This window comes from Psittacula echo (assembly GCF_963264785.1).
Source record: "Psittacula echo genome assembly, chromosome: 11".
Classification (NCBI taxonomy): domain Eukaryota; kingdom Metazoa; phylum Chordata; class Aves; order Psittaciformes; family Psittacidae; genus Psittacula; species Psittacula echo.
The window spans coordinates 9399023-9411236 of record NC_137746.1 but is presented as its reverse complement, the minus strand read 5'-3'; the positions used below and the strand labels follow the sequence as shown (position 1 = coordinate 9411236).

At 65.4% G+C, this 12214-nt stretch overlaps 3 protein-coding genes across 6 annotated transcripts; 2 read left to right on the top strand and 1 right to left on the bottom strand.

The window, feature by feature from the left end:
* Positions 1 to 6182: 6182 nt before the first annotated feature.
* Positions 6183 to 7150, top strand: MXD3 (MAX dimerization protein 3; the record flags this gene model as incomplete). The annotated part of the gene is made up of 5 exons (XM_080627160.1): positions 6183 to 6352; positions 6433 to 6462; positions 6564 to 6678; positions 6800 to 6965; positions 7041 to 7150. 5 exons carry the CDS (start codon positions 6183 to 6185, stop codon positions 7148 to 7150), a joined length of 591 nt encoding a protein of 196 aa, XP_080483286.1.
* Positions 7151 to 7714: 564 nt separating this feature from the next.
* On the bottom strand, positions 7715 to 9557 carry PRELID1 (PRELI domain containing 1). The gene is made up of 5 exons (XM_080627490.1): positions 9428 to 9557; positions 8932 to 9157; positions 8742 to 8855; positions 8390 to 8468; positions 7715 to 7982 (listed from the first exon to the last, which is right to left on the bottom strand). The coding sequence occupies exons 1-5, from the start codon at positions 9517 to 9519 to the stop codon at positions 7843 to 7845; spliced, it is 651 nt and encodes a 216-aa protein (XP_080483616.1). The 5' UTR covers positions 9520 to 9557; the 3' UTR covers positions 7715 to 7842.
* A 27-nt stretch (positions 9558 to 9584) lies between these two features.
* On the top strand, positions 9585 to 12177 carry RAB24 (RAB24, member RAS oncogene family; the record flags this gene model as incomplete). Of its 4 annotated transcripts, XM_080627489.1 has the most annotated exons (8): positions 9585 to 9848; positions 10080 to 10148; positions 10277 to 10355; positions 10463 to 10530; positions 10618 to 10717; positions 11094 to 11144; positions 11245 to 11307; positions 11799 to 12177. In XM_080627489.1, 8 exons carry the CDS (start codon positions 9585 to 9587, stop codon positions 11861 to 11863), a joined length of 759 nt encoding a protein of 252 aa, XP_080483615.1. In that variant the 3' UTR covers positions 11864 to 12177. The 4 variants fall into 4 exon arrangements, with proteins under 4 accessions (XP_080483615.1, XP_080483612.1, XP_080483613.1 ...); XM_080627486.1 differs by having other exon boundaries at positions 9585 to 10148; XM_080627487.1 differs by lacking the exon at positions 11094 to 11144 and having other exon boundaries at positions 9585 to 10148.
* Between the last annotated feature and the right edge of the window lie 37 nt (positions 12178 to 12214).

Below are 12214 nucleotides of genomic sequence, written 5' to 3'. Positions count from 1 at the left end.
AGCCACACACGCACCGCTGCGCTGTACCCCTCCCGAGACAGCGGTACCCCACTGAGGGTGGGCTGCGCACTACCCCCTGTCCCGGCCTTTCCCGTGCTGCAGGACCCCACAAGGCACGTTTGGATTCCAGCCTCTCTGCTCTGCGTCCCCGTGTAACAGAGCTCTCTCGGTGCCCATCCCAGCACTGCAGCACCCTCAGCCTCACATACTGATGTGCGTTTGCAGCTCTCCCGCATCCCAGTTCTGTCACGCTGGTCCTGGTGCAGTGTGGATGAGTAGCACACTGCACATCGCCCCAGCCTTCCCACTGGGGGAAAACCCCATGACATATATGTGGGTTTCCTCTGCACCCCACCCCATGTAACGATGCTCTCCAGGTACCCTGTGTGCTCCTGGCTGTGCTCAGTGCCACGGCATCCATCTAATTGCGTGACCCCATCCAGGCAGGGCAAGCCCTGCACGGCACACCACATGTCCTGGTCTTTGTGCAGGGCTCCCCTTATGCAGTGCCATGCAGCACTGTGCCCACTGTTCCCATTTCCACCTGCTGCCTGATTACAGGCTGCCTGGGGGTCTGGCCCCCAGGGTGGACCCCAGAAAGAGTTGGGAACCAGCTCAACCCCTCACCTCCCTGCCAGCTTTGAGGCCACGCATCACCCCAAACCCCCCCATCGTGGCATGGTTCCGTGTGAGGCCGGGCCTTGCTCCATACTGCACCTCCTTGTGCCCGGAGCTGCCCTCCCATGGTGGGGCAGAGCACAGTGCTGGAGACACGGGAACATGTGGAGCACTCGGCCGCTGAGGAACGTCCACTGTGCCCCCCAAAACTGCCGTGGCAGCACTGCCCACAGCAGAGGGACAGGCAGGGCTCCAGGTGCGCTGTGCACTCGCAGCCAGCTCAGCCTGGGTGCCGCAGGGCCGCCGTGACTCAGGGACTTCCTCAAGCTAAGGTGGTGCTGCCGTGTTTATTCAATCGTCCTCGGCGGATATTTTACCAGTGAATCCACCCCATTAGGCTTTCAGCCATCTGAATTATCAGCACCCACATCCTGTGGGCAGCAGTGTTAGGGCTATTGCGGCACAGGAGCAGCCTCCTCTGGCACAGCCGGCGCATTTTGCTTTGCACAGCATCCTGAGCATTTCTTGGGACCCCTCCGTGGCCACTCGGCCCTTTCTGCTCCCACCAAGGGGCTGCTTTGCCCCCCTCCCACTGAAGCACCCTGCTCAGCACCCTCCTCCCTACATAGACACGCATCAGAGAGGAGGCGGATGCCTGCAGGTGACCCCAGCAGCCCGGGGATGCCTGGGGTTGAGGGGCTGCGGGGCTGCATCTCTGGGGTGTCCCGGTCCCTGAAAGGTTGGGCTCGGGGGCTCAGGGAACAGGGGAACCTGGAGGAAAGAGCCAGGGAGCTGAGGAGATCCGGGAGCCTGAGGGTTGCACTTGGGAATCGGAGCCAGCGACCGAGACCGGAGCAGCCGGCGAGGGAAGCCTGCCCGCCGTACGGGGGAACCGGCCGGTCGAGCGGCGGGAAAGCCCTGGGTCCCGCAGCGGGCAGAACGGGGGGCGTTGGGGGCCGGTCCACCAAGTCGTCCCGGTGCCGGGGCTGGGCGGACACCTTCTCGGTCCGCCCCCGGGCGGTGCCCGGTGCCGGCCCGCCCCGTCGGCGAGCGGCGGGAGCGGAGAGCCGGGCGGCGGCAAGAGCTTCGGGGCGCGCCATGCTGCCCGCCGCCCTCCGCCGCTGGCTCCGCCGGCCTAAGGTGAGCACGGGAGGGTCGTGCTGGGGCCGACCCCCGCCCAGTCGGGGCTGCCCGGGGGCTCCGCCGGCACCGGGCGCTGGGAAGGGGGGCGGGAGGGGAGCGGCGGCAGCGGGGACCCCCCTGAAGCGCAGCGGGAGCACGAAGCGGTGCCCGGCCCCGGGGCTGGAGGTGCGGCGGGGGGTGCGGGCGGCAGCGGGCAGGACCGGGAAGCTCAGCGCCAGTCCCGGCACCGCCCGCTCCCAGGGCAAGGAGATTTCCCCCTCCCGTCCCGTCCATCCCGGCGGCCCCTCGGGGGTGTGTGGGAGCGATGGGGCGAGGAGCGCCCTTCCGGGCTGCCCGCTCTCCAGCGGGCTCCCCGCGGACCTTTCACCCGAGCCGGTGTTTACAGCCGCGCTCGGATCCGTGCCCACGCTGCCGGGATGCGGCCGAGCTTGTTCATCCTGCTCTGCCCTGGGGAAACTGAGGCACAGGTGGGTGGGAACGGCGGCGCTCCCCGGGAGGGCTGGGCCAGGGCCCCGGTCCAGATCGGCCCAGACGGAGCCGCTGTCGTGGTCCTGTGTACCTTCCCGAGTGGTTCTGAGGCTGCCCCACGGGGGCAAACCCCCCCCATTCCGGAAGCATGGGTACTGGCTCAGCACCCGAAGCTGCGGGGTGCTCTCACTATCACCCTTCTGCTCTTCCCTTAGCGCTCCGACCCCCGCCTGCTCTCCCAGTTCTTCTTTGCGGATGAGAGGGTAACGCGGGTGGTGGCTGAGATCAACGGGCTGGATGCGGAGCTGGACCCGCAGCAGTACCTGGTGCTCCTCAACCAGCTCCACCTCAGCCAGGTATGGGGCATCCCGGGCCCCGCTGTGACCTTGGGCCCTACAGGTGGCTGCAGATGACATCCCTGCCCTCCCCAGGCTCACCTGCTGTCAGTGCTGGAGCGGATCATGGAGGAGTGCATCCCCACACAGCGGCACAGCCGTGACTATCTGGTCAAGTTCCCCGAGGAGCTCTTGGTGGACAACCTGGGGAACCACATGCTGTTTGCTGCTGAGGTGAGCGTGGAGATGCTGTCCTGGGGCAGGTGATGGGGTCCAGCTCCCCCAGGCTGAATGGGACACCCCACCAGGGGCAGACCCTGGGTACAGGGGCTGTGCTGCCCCAGGTGCTGGCTTCTGACCACCCCTGGTCCCAGCAGTGTCTCCTGGCCGGGACCTTTCTGGAGGTGGAGGAGGCAGATGGGGCTCACCTGCGGCCTCAGGCCAGGAACCTGCTGTGCAGCCTGGAGCTGGTGCGGACAGTGCTGCGGGAGCAGAGTCTGAGCCAACCCGGCTCCTACCCGGAGCCCGTCCGCACTGTGCTTGTGCAGTTTGACCGGCTCTTCGCAGAGTTTGAGTTGAGGTGGGGGCCAGGGTTGGGATGCTGGGGAGGGGGGAGGGCTGTGGTGGGGCTGGAGGAGCCTCATGGTCCCCCCATCTCTCCAGTTATGTGTCCTCACTGGTGGCAGTGAAGTCTCCCGAAGAGATCTACAGGCAGCAAGAGATCATTGTGCTCTTCTGTGAGACAGTGGAGAGGTGAGGGGCACTCGAAGCCAGGCAGGGGTGGTAGGGATCCCAGCCCTAGAGATGGGGCTGAGTCCAAGCCCCACTATAATTTTGTGTCCCCCCCCAGAGCCCTACACCTGGGTTACCTGACCCAGGAGATGATTGATGGCTACGAACCGCTGCTGATGTTCACCATCCCTCGCCTGGCCATCATCAGGTGGGTGCAGACCCCTGCAGAAGGAGGTGTTGGATGCTCCCTGCCTTATACCGGTCCCTTCTTTCCTATGGAAGTTGGGATCCTGGGCAAACCCCTGATGTGAGCTGGGCTCTGTCCCCTTGCAGTGGCCTCCTCATCTACCCTGATGGTCCCCTCAGCCTGGAGCGGAGCCCTGAGCAGATGTCCCGGCTCTTCAGCCCCTTCTACAACCTCCTGAAGAAGATCAGGTACATGGTGGGGTGTGATGAGGGGGCAGCAGTGGGGCAATGACATGGGGCTAATGCCATCCCCTCACCACAGGGACCTGCTGTGGGTGCTGTCGGTGGAGGAACTCTGCCTGCTGGAGAGGAGCCTGTGCACAGCCGAGCAGGAAGATCCCTGCAGTCCGGGCACTCCCCCAGCTTGGGGGGCAGCTGTGCCCCGAGCAGACCCCCCTTCTCCCTGGGGTCTCCTGGATGTCCTGAGTGCCACCGCATCACCCCCTGCCTGCACGACGCGGCTGGAACCCCCTGGTGCATTGGACAACCCGGGCACTGATTGGTGGTGGGGGTGCGTGGGGGGGAGGGAGCAGGGCCAAGGTGGCCGATCCCTGCCCTCTGAGATTGGGACTTTTCATGCCACCCCTGGGATAATCATCACCTCCCTCCTGTGCAGCCTCCAGTCCCCAGGGACAGGGCTCAGTGCCACCCCGAGTGCCCACTGCTCAGAGCTGCGCTCCCGCTACAGCAGCACCAAGGACATGCTGCACACCCTCTTCGTCTGCATCTCGGGTTAGTGACCTCCTAGCCAGCCCCAGCACCCAGAGCCCTCTCCCAGCACCCTGACCCCCCTCTCCTGGTGCAGGGGTGGCCGATCAGCTCCAGACCAACTTTGCCAGTGACCTGCGGAGCATCTTGAAAACAGTCTTCAAGATCGTGGCCTCGCAGGCAGAGCCCTTGGAGGAGCCAAGTGGCAGCCGTGAGTAACCCCAGGGACAGGAGGCACAGCGATGGCTCCTCTCTGCCCTGCCCATAGCCCATCCCTGGTGAGACCAGGCTGCAGCCGTGGGCATGGGGATGCTGCAGCCACAATGCCCAGCCCTGCTTTTGCTGGACCACCATAACCCTTGTCCCCGCAGAGAAAGAGGACCGTGATCTGTGTGCAGCAGATGCTCCTCACATGGCTGACTGTCCCCTGTGCTCCAGCTCCATGGAAGCTGCTGGGCTCCAGAGGGCAGGTGAGGGCTGCACGGGGTTCACTGCTGTGGGGCAGAGTGTGAGGCTGGGGCTGATCCTGCCCCATCCTGCCTGGGGAGGGGTGCAGCTACCCTGGGCAGTCCCGGGCACACAGGGACAGTTGCTGTGTCCTGCCAGGGGCCAGCTCCAGGACACCCGGGGGCGTGGATCCAACAAAGGGACCTGGGAATGATCCTGAGGCAGTGATGGGGGCTGGGATTGAGGGTTTCACGGATGTGTTTTCCCCGCAGTCACCCACGGCCGGCCCGAGTGGGTACCGGACAGCATGTGCAGCCAGTGCTCTGCCTGCGGCTCGCCCTTCACCCTGCTGCGCCGCCGGCACCACTGCCGCAGCTGCGGGAAGGTAGGAGGGAGTGGGGCTGGGGCACGGGGTCCCACGGGTGCCCAGCCTTGCTCAGCCGCACTCTGGCTCTCTCCCTGCAGATCTTCTGTGCCCGCTGCTCACCTCACACCGCTGCGCTGCCACACTATGGCCAGCCCAAACCCGTGCGTGTGTGCACACACTGCTACACCGCACACCTCTTGCCTGTGCCCCGGAGCCGGTGAGACCCCCCCGACCAGATCTGCATCTGCAGGACTATGCAGACGGGGAGAAAGACCTGCTCTGGGGCTGCCGGGCAGCTGCGTGACCCCACAACTGCCTGGTGGGCATGGTGGCAGGACCCCTAGTGCACAGCAGCGGGACCCCAGGCAGGGGTGGGAGCAGGCCCGCCTCACCCCACGCACCTCGGCTGCCGCCAAGCGCCTGCCCCCTGCTGGAAACGTGCTTCTTGGTGGTGTTTTTTCTGCAAGTGAACTTTGGCTGCTGCTGGGCCCGGGGCAGAGCCTCCCCCACCCCAGGGCCAGGCCTGAGAACGGTGCAAACAGCCCTCACATGACAGCGAGTGCCCCGGGGCCGGGCCGTGCTGTGACGGAGGCTGGCCCTTGCCCACGGTGCGGGCGCTCCCCTTCCCCTCCCCACCGCCTCTGCCTGATGGGTTTAATAAAGAGATAAACCGCCGGATGGGTGCTGGAACGCGGCCGCTCCCGATGGGGTGGCGTGGGTGCAGCCGGTCCGGGGACACCTGTAGGTGCCGGGGGTGGGTGGCAGGGGGCCGGGTGTGCCCCGAGTGGGCTGGGAGGGTCAGGGGGGTGTACACGGAGGCGCGCGCTCCCCGCTGGCCCATGCGGACAATAACGCGTGAGCGCGCACCGGCACCCCGCACCCTCGGACACGGGTTGGCGCGGGAGCACCCTCGGGGGCGTGGCCTAGCGGCAAAGGGGCGTGGTCTCGCACCAGAGGGTGTGTCCCCCGCACCGCCCCTCCCGCCGATTCAAATTTGAAGGACCCGCTTTCCCGCCCGAATTTGTTTCCCCGCCGCGCTGACGTCAGCCCCCCGGGGCGCCCAGCAGCCAATGAGCACTCGTCTCGTCGCGCCGCGCCCGCTTCCACCCCCTCCCGCCATGGAGCCGGCGGCCACCAGCATCCAGGTGCTGCTGCGGGCGGCGGAGTTCCTGGAGCGGAGGGAGCGCGGCGCGGCCGGAGCGCGCTTCCCGCCGGGGCTGGCCGAGGCCGAGCACGGGTACGCCTCGCTCTGCCCCACGCGGTCCCGCCGCGCCGTGGGCAGTGTCAGGTGAGCGCCGGGGATGGTGAGGACAAGGGGGGGGTGGCGGCCGGTGGAGCCGGGACTGACCCCCGGGGGTTCTCCTGCAGGTCGGTGCACAACGCGCTGGAGAAGCACAGGTACCGGGGCGTGGGGGCGCGGTGGCGGGGCACTGGGTGGCCTTCCCCATGCTTCCCTATGCTGGGGTTGACCAGCGCATCATCGTTCCCCGCGGCCGCAGGAGAGCACAGCTCCGGTGCTGCCTGGAGCGGCTGAAGCAGCAGGTGCCAGCGGGAGCAGGGCCGGCCCGTCCCACCACACTGAGCCTCCTCCACCGAGCCCGGCTTCACATTCAGGTGAGCGGGATGGCCATGGTGCCACTCAGGGCCCTGTGACTGGGGCCCCGGCTGGAGGGCCCTGAGTGGTGACAGGGCTGCCCAGCTCAGAACTGTGCTTACGGCTCACTGAATCCTGTAGAGGCTGGAGGAGCAGGAGCTCAGGGCACGGAAGGCCAAAGATCGGCTGCGTAACCGGCAGCGGAACCTGCAGCAGCGGCTGGAATGGTTGCTCTCACCAGCTGGTGGGGAACGGGCACGGGCTGACAGCCTGGACTCCTCACAGCTTTCGGAGGCATCGGAGGAAGGTGAGTGAGAGAAGGGAGAGTGGGTAAGGAAGGGAAGGCCGCTGAGAGCCTGACCTGGCCTCCCCCGGTACCCAGAGGATGTTGAGATAGAGGTGGATGGCATGGCGTTCAGCGGGGACCTGCTGCCCAGCTTTGGCTCTGGGAGGGACCACAGCTACTCCAGCCCCTGTATCCCTGCGTCCTGACAGCACCTGCTGCCTTCCCTGTGCTGCCTTGCCTGCCTCCCCCCTGCCTGCTGCTGCCGGACATGCAGGCTCCTCATGGCTGCCCGGGTAAGGGGCACCCAGGCTGGCCCCCACAGCCTGCTGCTAAGTGGCACTGGCCATGGTGCACTGCACATGGGGCTGGTGCAGCACTGTGGCACCTGCTGTGCACCGCAGTGCGCTCCAAGAGCAGCTGGAAGAGGTCCTGGCTGTGCCAGGGACACCCTCCCACTCCCCCATCATGAGGGCTGGGGTCTTCCAGGCAGGGGTGTGAAGCAGCCCTGCCCCCAGCAGACACTGCTATGGGAGGGCTCTGCCATCCCTGGAGAGCCAAGAGATGGAGAAACAAATGCATTAAGCAACCTGCCTTCATGCCCCGCAACAACCCTCTCTTGTACATACCCCACCCTATTCTAGTAAAGACACTTGGTGAAACTGCTGCCTGTGTCTTGCCTGTAAGCCTGGCAGCTGGACCCCCAGAGTGGAGGCAGCACTGGGCTCTGCTCTAGCTAGGCCAGTCCCAGCCAAATCAGAGATGGGAGTTGATTCTTTAATGATAATTACACCTTGGAAAGGTTCTAACAGCAGCTGATTGTCAGACTGGTACAGTTTGTTTAAAAGTACAAAACCTAAGGAGGCTCCTATCTGTTCTGGTGCAGCCTGCACCTGGCCCCTCACACATACTGTTTCTTCTTGGTGGCTGCCTTGCTCGCCAGGTCCTTAGCTTTCTCTGTAGCAGCCAGAGCCGTCTCCTTGGCTTTCTCTGTTGCTTCCTTGGCCGTCTCCACCAGCGTTTTATTGGCCGGAGCTTCTCCTGTAACAGGGGAGGTTGTTAACCCAGCCCCAGCAGCTCCCGCCCTGCCCCGGCTGATGCAAGCTAGACCAGTCCCAGCACCTCGGCGACTTCCCTATGCGGGAGGGAAGATGAGCCCAGCACTCCTGACCTGCGTGCGTCAGGGCACGTCGCGAAGGGGAACTGCAGTCACGTGACTTCTGCCACATTATGTCCCCTCCTGCCTGCGCTCCACCCCTGCCTAGCCCTGAGAGCGCTGCTCTGCTCAGAGCTGGCTGTGCCAAGAGACGGGGGCAAAGACAAGGGACAAGGATTTCACCGTCAGATTAGTTCATGTCATAACCTGCCCTTGGACTGGAGTGTTCCCAGTGTGATCTGTAACACCGAGACCCATCCTGGTCAGCACCAACCTGCCTGTGAGTGCTCACCTTGCATTCTTGCTAGCACGTATTCAAATCCCTTAGTGCTCTTGGTCACGTTGCTTTTGAACCTGGCCAGACCAAACTCCTGCAAGGGAAATGTCAGTGAACTGCAGGCCCAACTCTGGTCACACACAGCCCTGGGGCTTTTTTCCAGCTTGATCAGTCCTAAACATCTGGTGGGCTCATGTCCACCTGCAGTAATGGTTCTGGGTACCCCAAGAATTTATAAGGATGGGGGAAAAGAGGGGAAAGGGTGGAGAAAACAGCACAAGGAAGGGGTAGAGTGGGGGGACAGCAGCTTTAAGGCCTCTCCAAAGAGGGGGTACCCAGTACTGCTCAAGCAGTTGGCAGCACTCACCTGGATGGCCCGCGAGACACCAAAAAGGCTGGAGGAGACCCAGGCTTCTCGCTTGACCTCGGTCCAGTTGCTGTTCTCGGGGTTCACCTGGTACACACAGCGCTCTTCCACCACCTGCATGAGACACGACTGGCTCTGGGCACTGTCCAGTGCCTGCCACCGGGCTGCACACCCGCTGGTGGTCACCTACCATGAGACGTGCGTGGTTGATGTTCCAGGTGAATGTGGTCATGGTTCGGTTCTTGAGGTCCACGATAGAGTCCTCCAGGATGTAGACAGAGTGGGCGACGTTGGCTGGGAAGAAGCGCTCTGCCCAGCGCGGCATCCGGTTGGTCTTGGTGAGGAGCCGCCGGGAGAGCAGCTTGTGGTCCGGCGTCACCTCCCGGTGCACGATGTCTTCAGTCAGGACATGTTTGCTAATATGAGAAAGAAAACATCAGCCCATGCTCCCAGCCAGGAATGCCGCAGCCTGGGAGCCACCAGGTGCAGCAGGGTGGGAGAAGAGCTGCGGTGTTAAGGGAGGACCAACCGCCCCTGGTGTGGGGCATGCACCCCACAGGAAAATGGGGGGGTGCAGGCAGCGGCCCTGCGCCGTAGAGCGAAAAAGAGCTTTGGGAGGAAGGGACGAAGCACGGAGGATCCCGCGAATGGGTGCAAGGGGCCGCGGGGCCCCGTCCCCGGCGCACCTGTAGGGGTTGGGGTATCGCTGCCAGAAGGCGGCGAAGACCTGGTCCCAGGGCCCCTTGAGGACGCTCAGGCTGGCGCAGTACTTCCCCATGGGCCGCCGCCGTTCAGGGCCGCGCCGCCGCGCCCGCTCCGCACCGCGCCTGCTGGGCGGCCGCCATGCGGCCCTGCGCCCGCCCCACCGCCGCAGCACGCACTTCCGGCCCCGCCGCCGCGCACTTCCGCCTGCCCCCTCTTCCACCTCGGCCCCGCCGCTTCCGCCGTGCCCCGGTGCCGGCCCCGCCCCGCGGCGGCGGCGGCGCGAGGATGAGCGGGCGGCGGGTGGACGCGAAGGTGGTGCTGCTGGGGCAGGAGGGCGTGGGCAAGAGCAGCCTGGTGGAGCGCTGCGCGCACCGCCGCTTCCGGCCCGGGCCCTACCAGAACGTGAGGCACCGGCACGCGCGGGGCGCTCCACGCGAACGCGTCCCCTCGGGTCCCCACCGCGTGTCCCCAGGGTGGCGGCTCCCGCGGCCGCGCGTGGGTCCTGCCGTGCTCCCCGGGTCGGATTCCCCGTGTCCCCGGGCCGCTTCCCCTGTGTTCCCGGCCCGGTTTCCCCGTATCCCCGGGCCGGTGTCCCCGGGCCGTTCCCCACCGCTCCTCCTGCTTCTGTTCCAGACGATCGGGGCCGCCTTCGTGGCCAAGGTGATGTCTGTGGGGGACCAGACAGTGACCCTGGGGATCTGGGTAAGCGCGGGCAGTGCCGGCACCCGGGAGTAACTCCCGGGGCCACCCCCAGTGCCGCTCCGCTGGCGCGGGGACCCGTAGCCTTCCCCCCCCCCCCGCCGTGCTGATCGCTCCCCTGTCGCCCCCAGGACACGGCCGGCTCGGAGCGGTACGAGGCCATGAGCCGCATCTACTACCGCGGGGCGCGGGCTGCCATCGTCTGCTATGGTAAGGGCACGGTGCTGAGGGATGAGAGGAGCTGGTGGCTGCGGAGGTCCCGGGCTGGGGATCTCGGCACCGGCAGGGGATGGGCAGCCCCTGACGCTCTCTCCCAGATCTCACCGACAGCGGCAGTTTCCAGCGCGCCAAGTTCTGGGTGAACGAGCTGCAGAACTGCGAGGAGGTAACGGCCGGGGGGAGATCACCGGAGGGGCCGGGAGCCGGCAGCGGTGCCATGACAGAATCCCTCCCGTCCCTCTGCCTGCCGCAGGGCTGTCGGATCTACCTGTGCGGTACCAAGAGTGACCTGCTGGAGGAGGACAGGAGGAAGCGGGGCGTCGACTTCCACGATGTGCAGGACTACGCTGACGGTACGGCTGGGCACTGCGCGGGGCCGGAGTGCTGGTGGCTGGGCAGTGGGTGAGCAATGGAGCTGCTGCCTCCGGCTGGGAGGTGCGAGGGGCTCTGCCCTTGCCCTGGATCCGCAGCAGATCCGGGGGCTCCTGGTGCCGGGGCTCCCTGCGTGACGAGTTCCAGGGAGCTCCCTGGGCACGGCATGTCCTCACACGGGCAGGCATGCGGCCAGCTGGGACAAGGGGACAACGGGACAGGAGCATGGAGCCCTGCCCTGGGTTCCTGCCAGCCCGCCAGCAGCCATCATGCCCAAGGGGTGACTCTGGGGGGGACCGAGCCTGCGGAGCCATGTCCTGCTCCTACAGCAGGGGCTAACCTGGGCCCTTGCTGCAGAGATCAAGGCCGAGCTTTTCGAGACCTCCAGCAAGACGGGACAGAGTGTGGGTGAGTTGCCTCTTGCTGCCGGCTGTATCTCGGGCTCTGCCTGGCTAGGGGCTGCCTGCACCCATCCTGCCGGCACCCATCCTGCCCACTCTACCCACAGATGAGCTGTTCCAGAAGGTGGCTGAGGACTACGTCCAGTTCACTGCCTTCCAGGTGATGACAGGTGAGCAGGCAGAACCCAGCCCTCCCTGGGCACCTTCTCCCATGTCAAGGGGTACATGTGGCCCTGGGAAAGGGGCAAAGGACTAGTGCTGTGGGTCTGGCAGGGGCTTTCCTTGTCCTCATGCTCCCCAGCACCACTGTGGCTCCGTGCTGGGGGTTGTCCCATGATGCTTGGGTGCCATTGTGGTGTCCAGATCCCTGCTCAGGCCAGGTTTTGCCCTTCCGCCTAACAGCCATGAGCAGCCTTTGATGAACAGGCAGTCAGGAGCATTGCTGGGCTGTGGGAGCGGCTCTCAGCTCTGCACCAAGCCTGTCCAGGCGTGCTCAGCCCAGCTACGCCTCCATCCCTGCATTGTGCCACGGCCATGAGCGCTGCCAGGGCACCAAACCCCTCCATTTGAGACCTGCCAGGGCCCACATCCAGCACTGGCAGCTTTCAGGCTCCCGCCTGGTGTGGACATGCTGGCAGCCTGTGCCCCTGCTCTCTTCCAGAGGACAAGGGTGTCGACCTGGGCCAGAGGAGCAGTTCCTACTTCTACAGCTGCTGCCACCACTGACACTTCCTGCCAGAAGGGAACCACTGCTGCTGCCCGGTGTGTGCTGGGCTCCGGTTTTTTACCTGCTGTGTTTTAGCTGTATGGGCCCGTCTGCAATGTGGCAGCAGCCACATGGACTGCTCTGAGCGGCGGAGGCTGTGCTGTGGTGCTGGGACCTGCAGCTGGCATCCCCGGGGACCCTCTCTCTGCCACCTGGAACTGCAGGAGCCGCTTCCCCGAGTCGCTGCTGGGGCCCGGCCGTGGCTCGTAACTTACTGGAGATGCTGCCCGATTCTTTGCAGATTTATTTAAGCGTCTTCTCTTGAGGTGTACGATGTAAATAAATGCATTGTGGTCTGAGCCAGTGCCAGG

Excerpts from the sequence above, each read along its gene's own strand:
- PRELID1 (XM_080627490.1), bottom strand. The coding sequence starts at position 9,519 with ATGGGGAAGTACTGCGCCAGCCTGAGCGTCCTCAAGGGGCCCTGGGAC. Across the intron at positions 8,856-8,931 it reads TCAACCACGCACGTCTCATG|GTGGTGGAAGAGCGCTGTGT; the intron begins GTAGGTGACCAC and ends TGTCTCATGCAG. Across the intron at positions 7,983-8,389 it reads CGTGCTAGCAAGAATGCAAG|GAGAAGCTCCGGCCAATAAA; the intron begins GTGAGCACTCAC and ends CCCCTGTTACAG.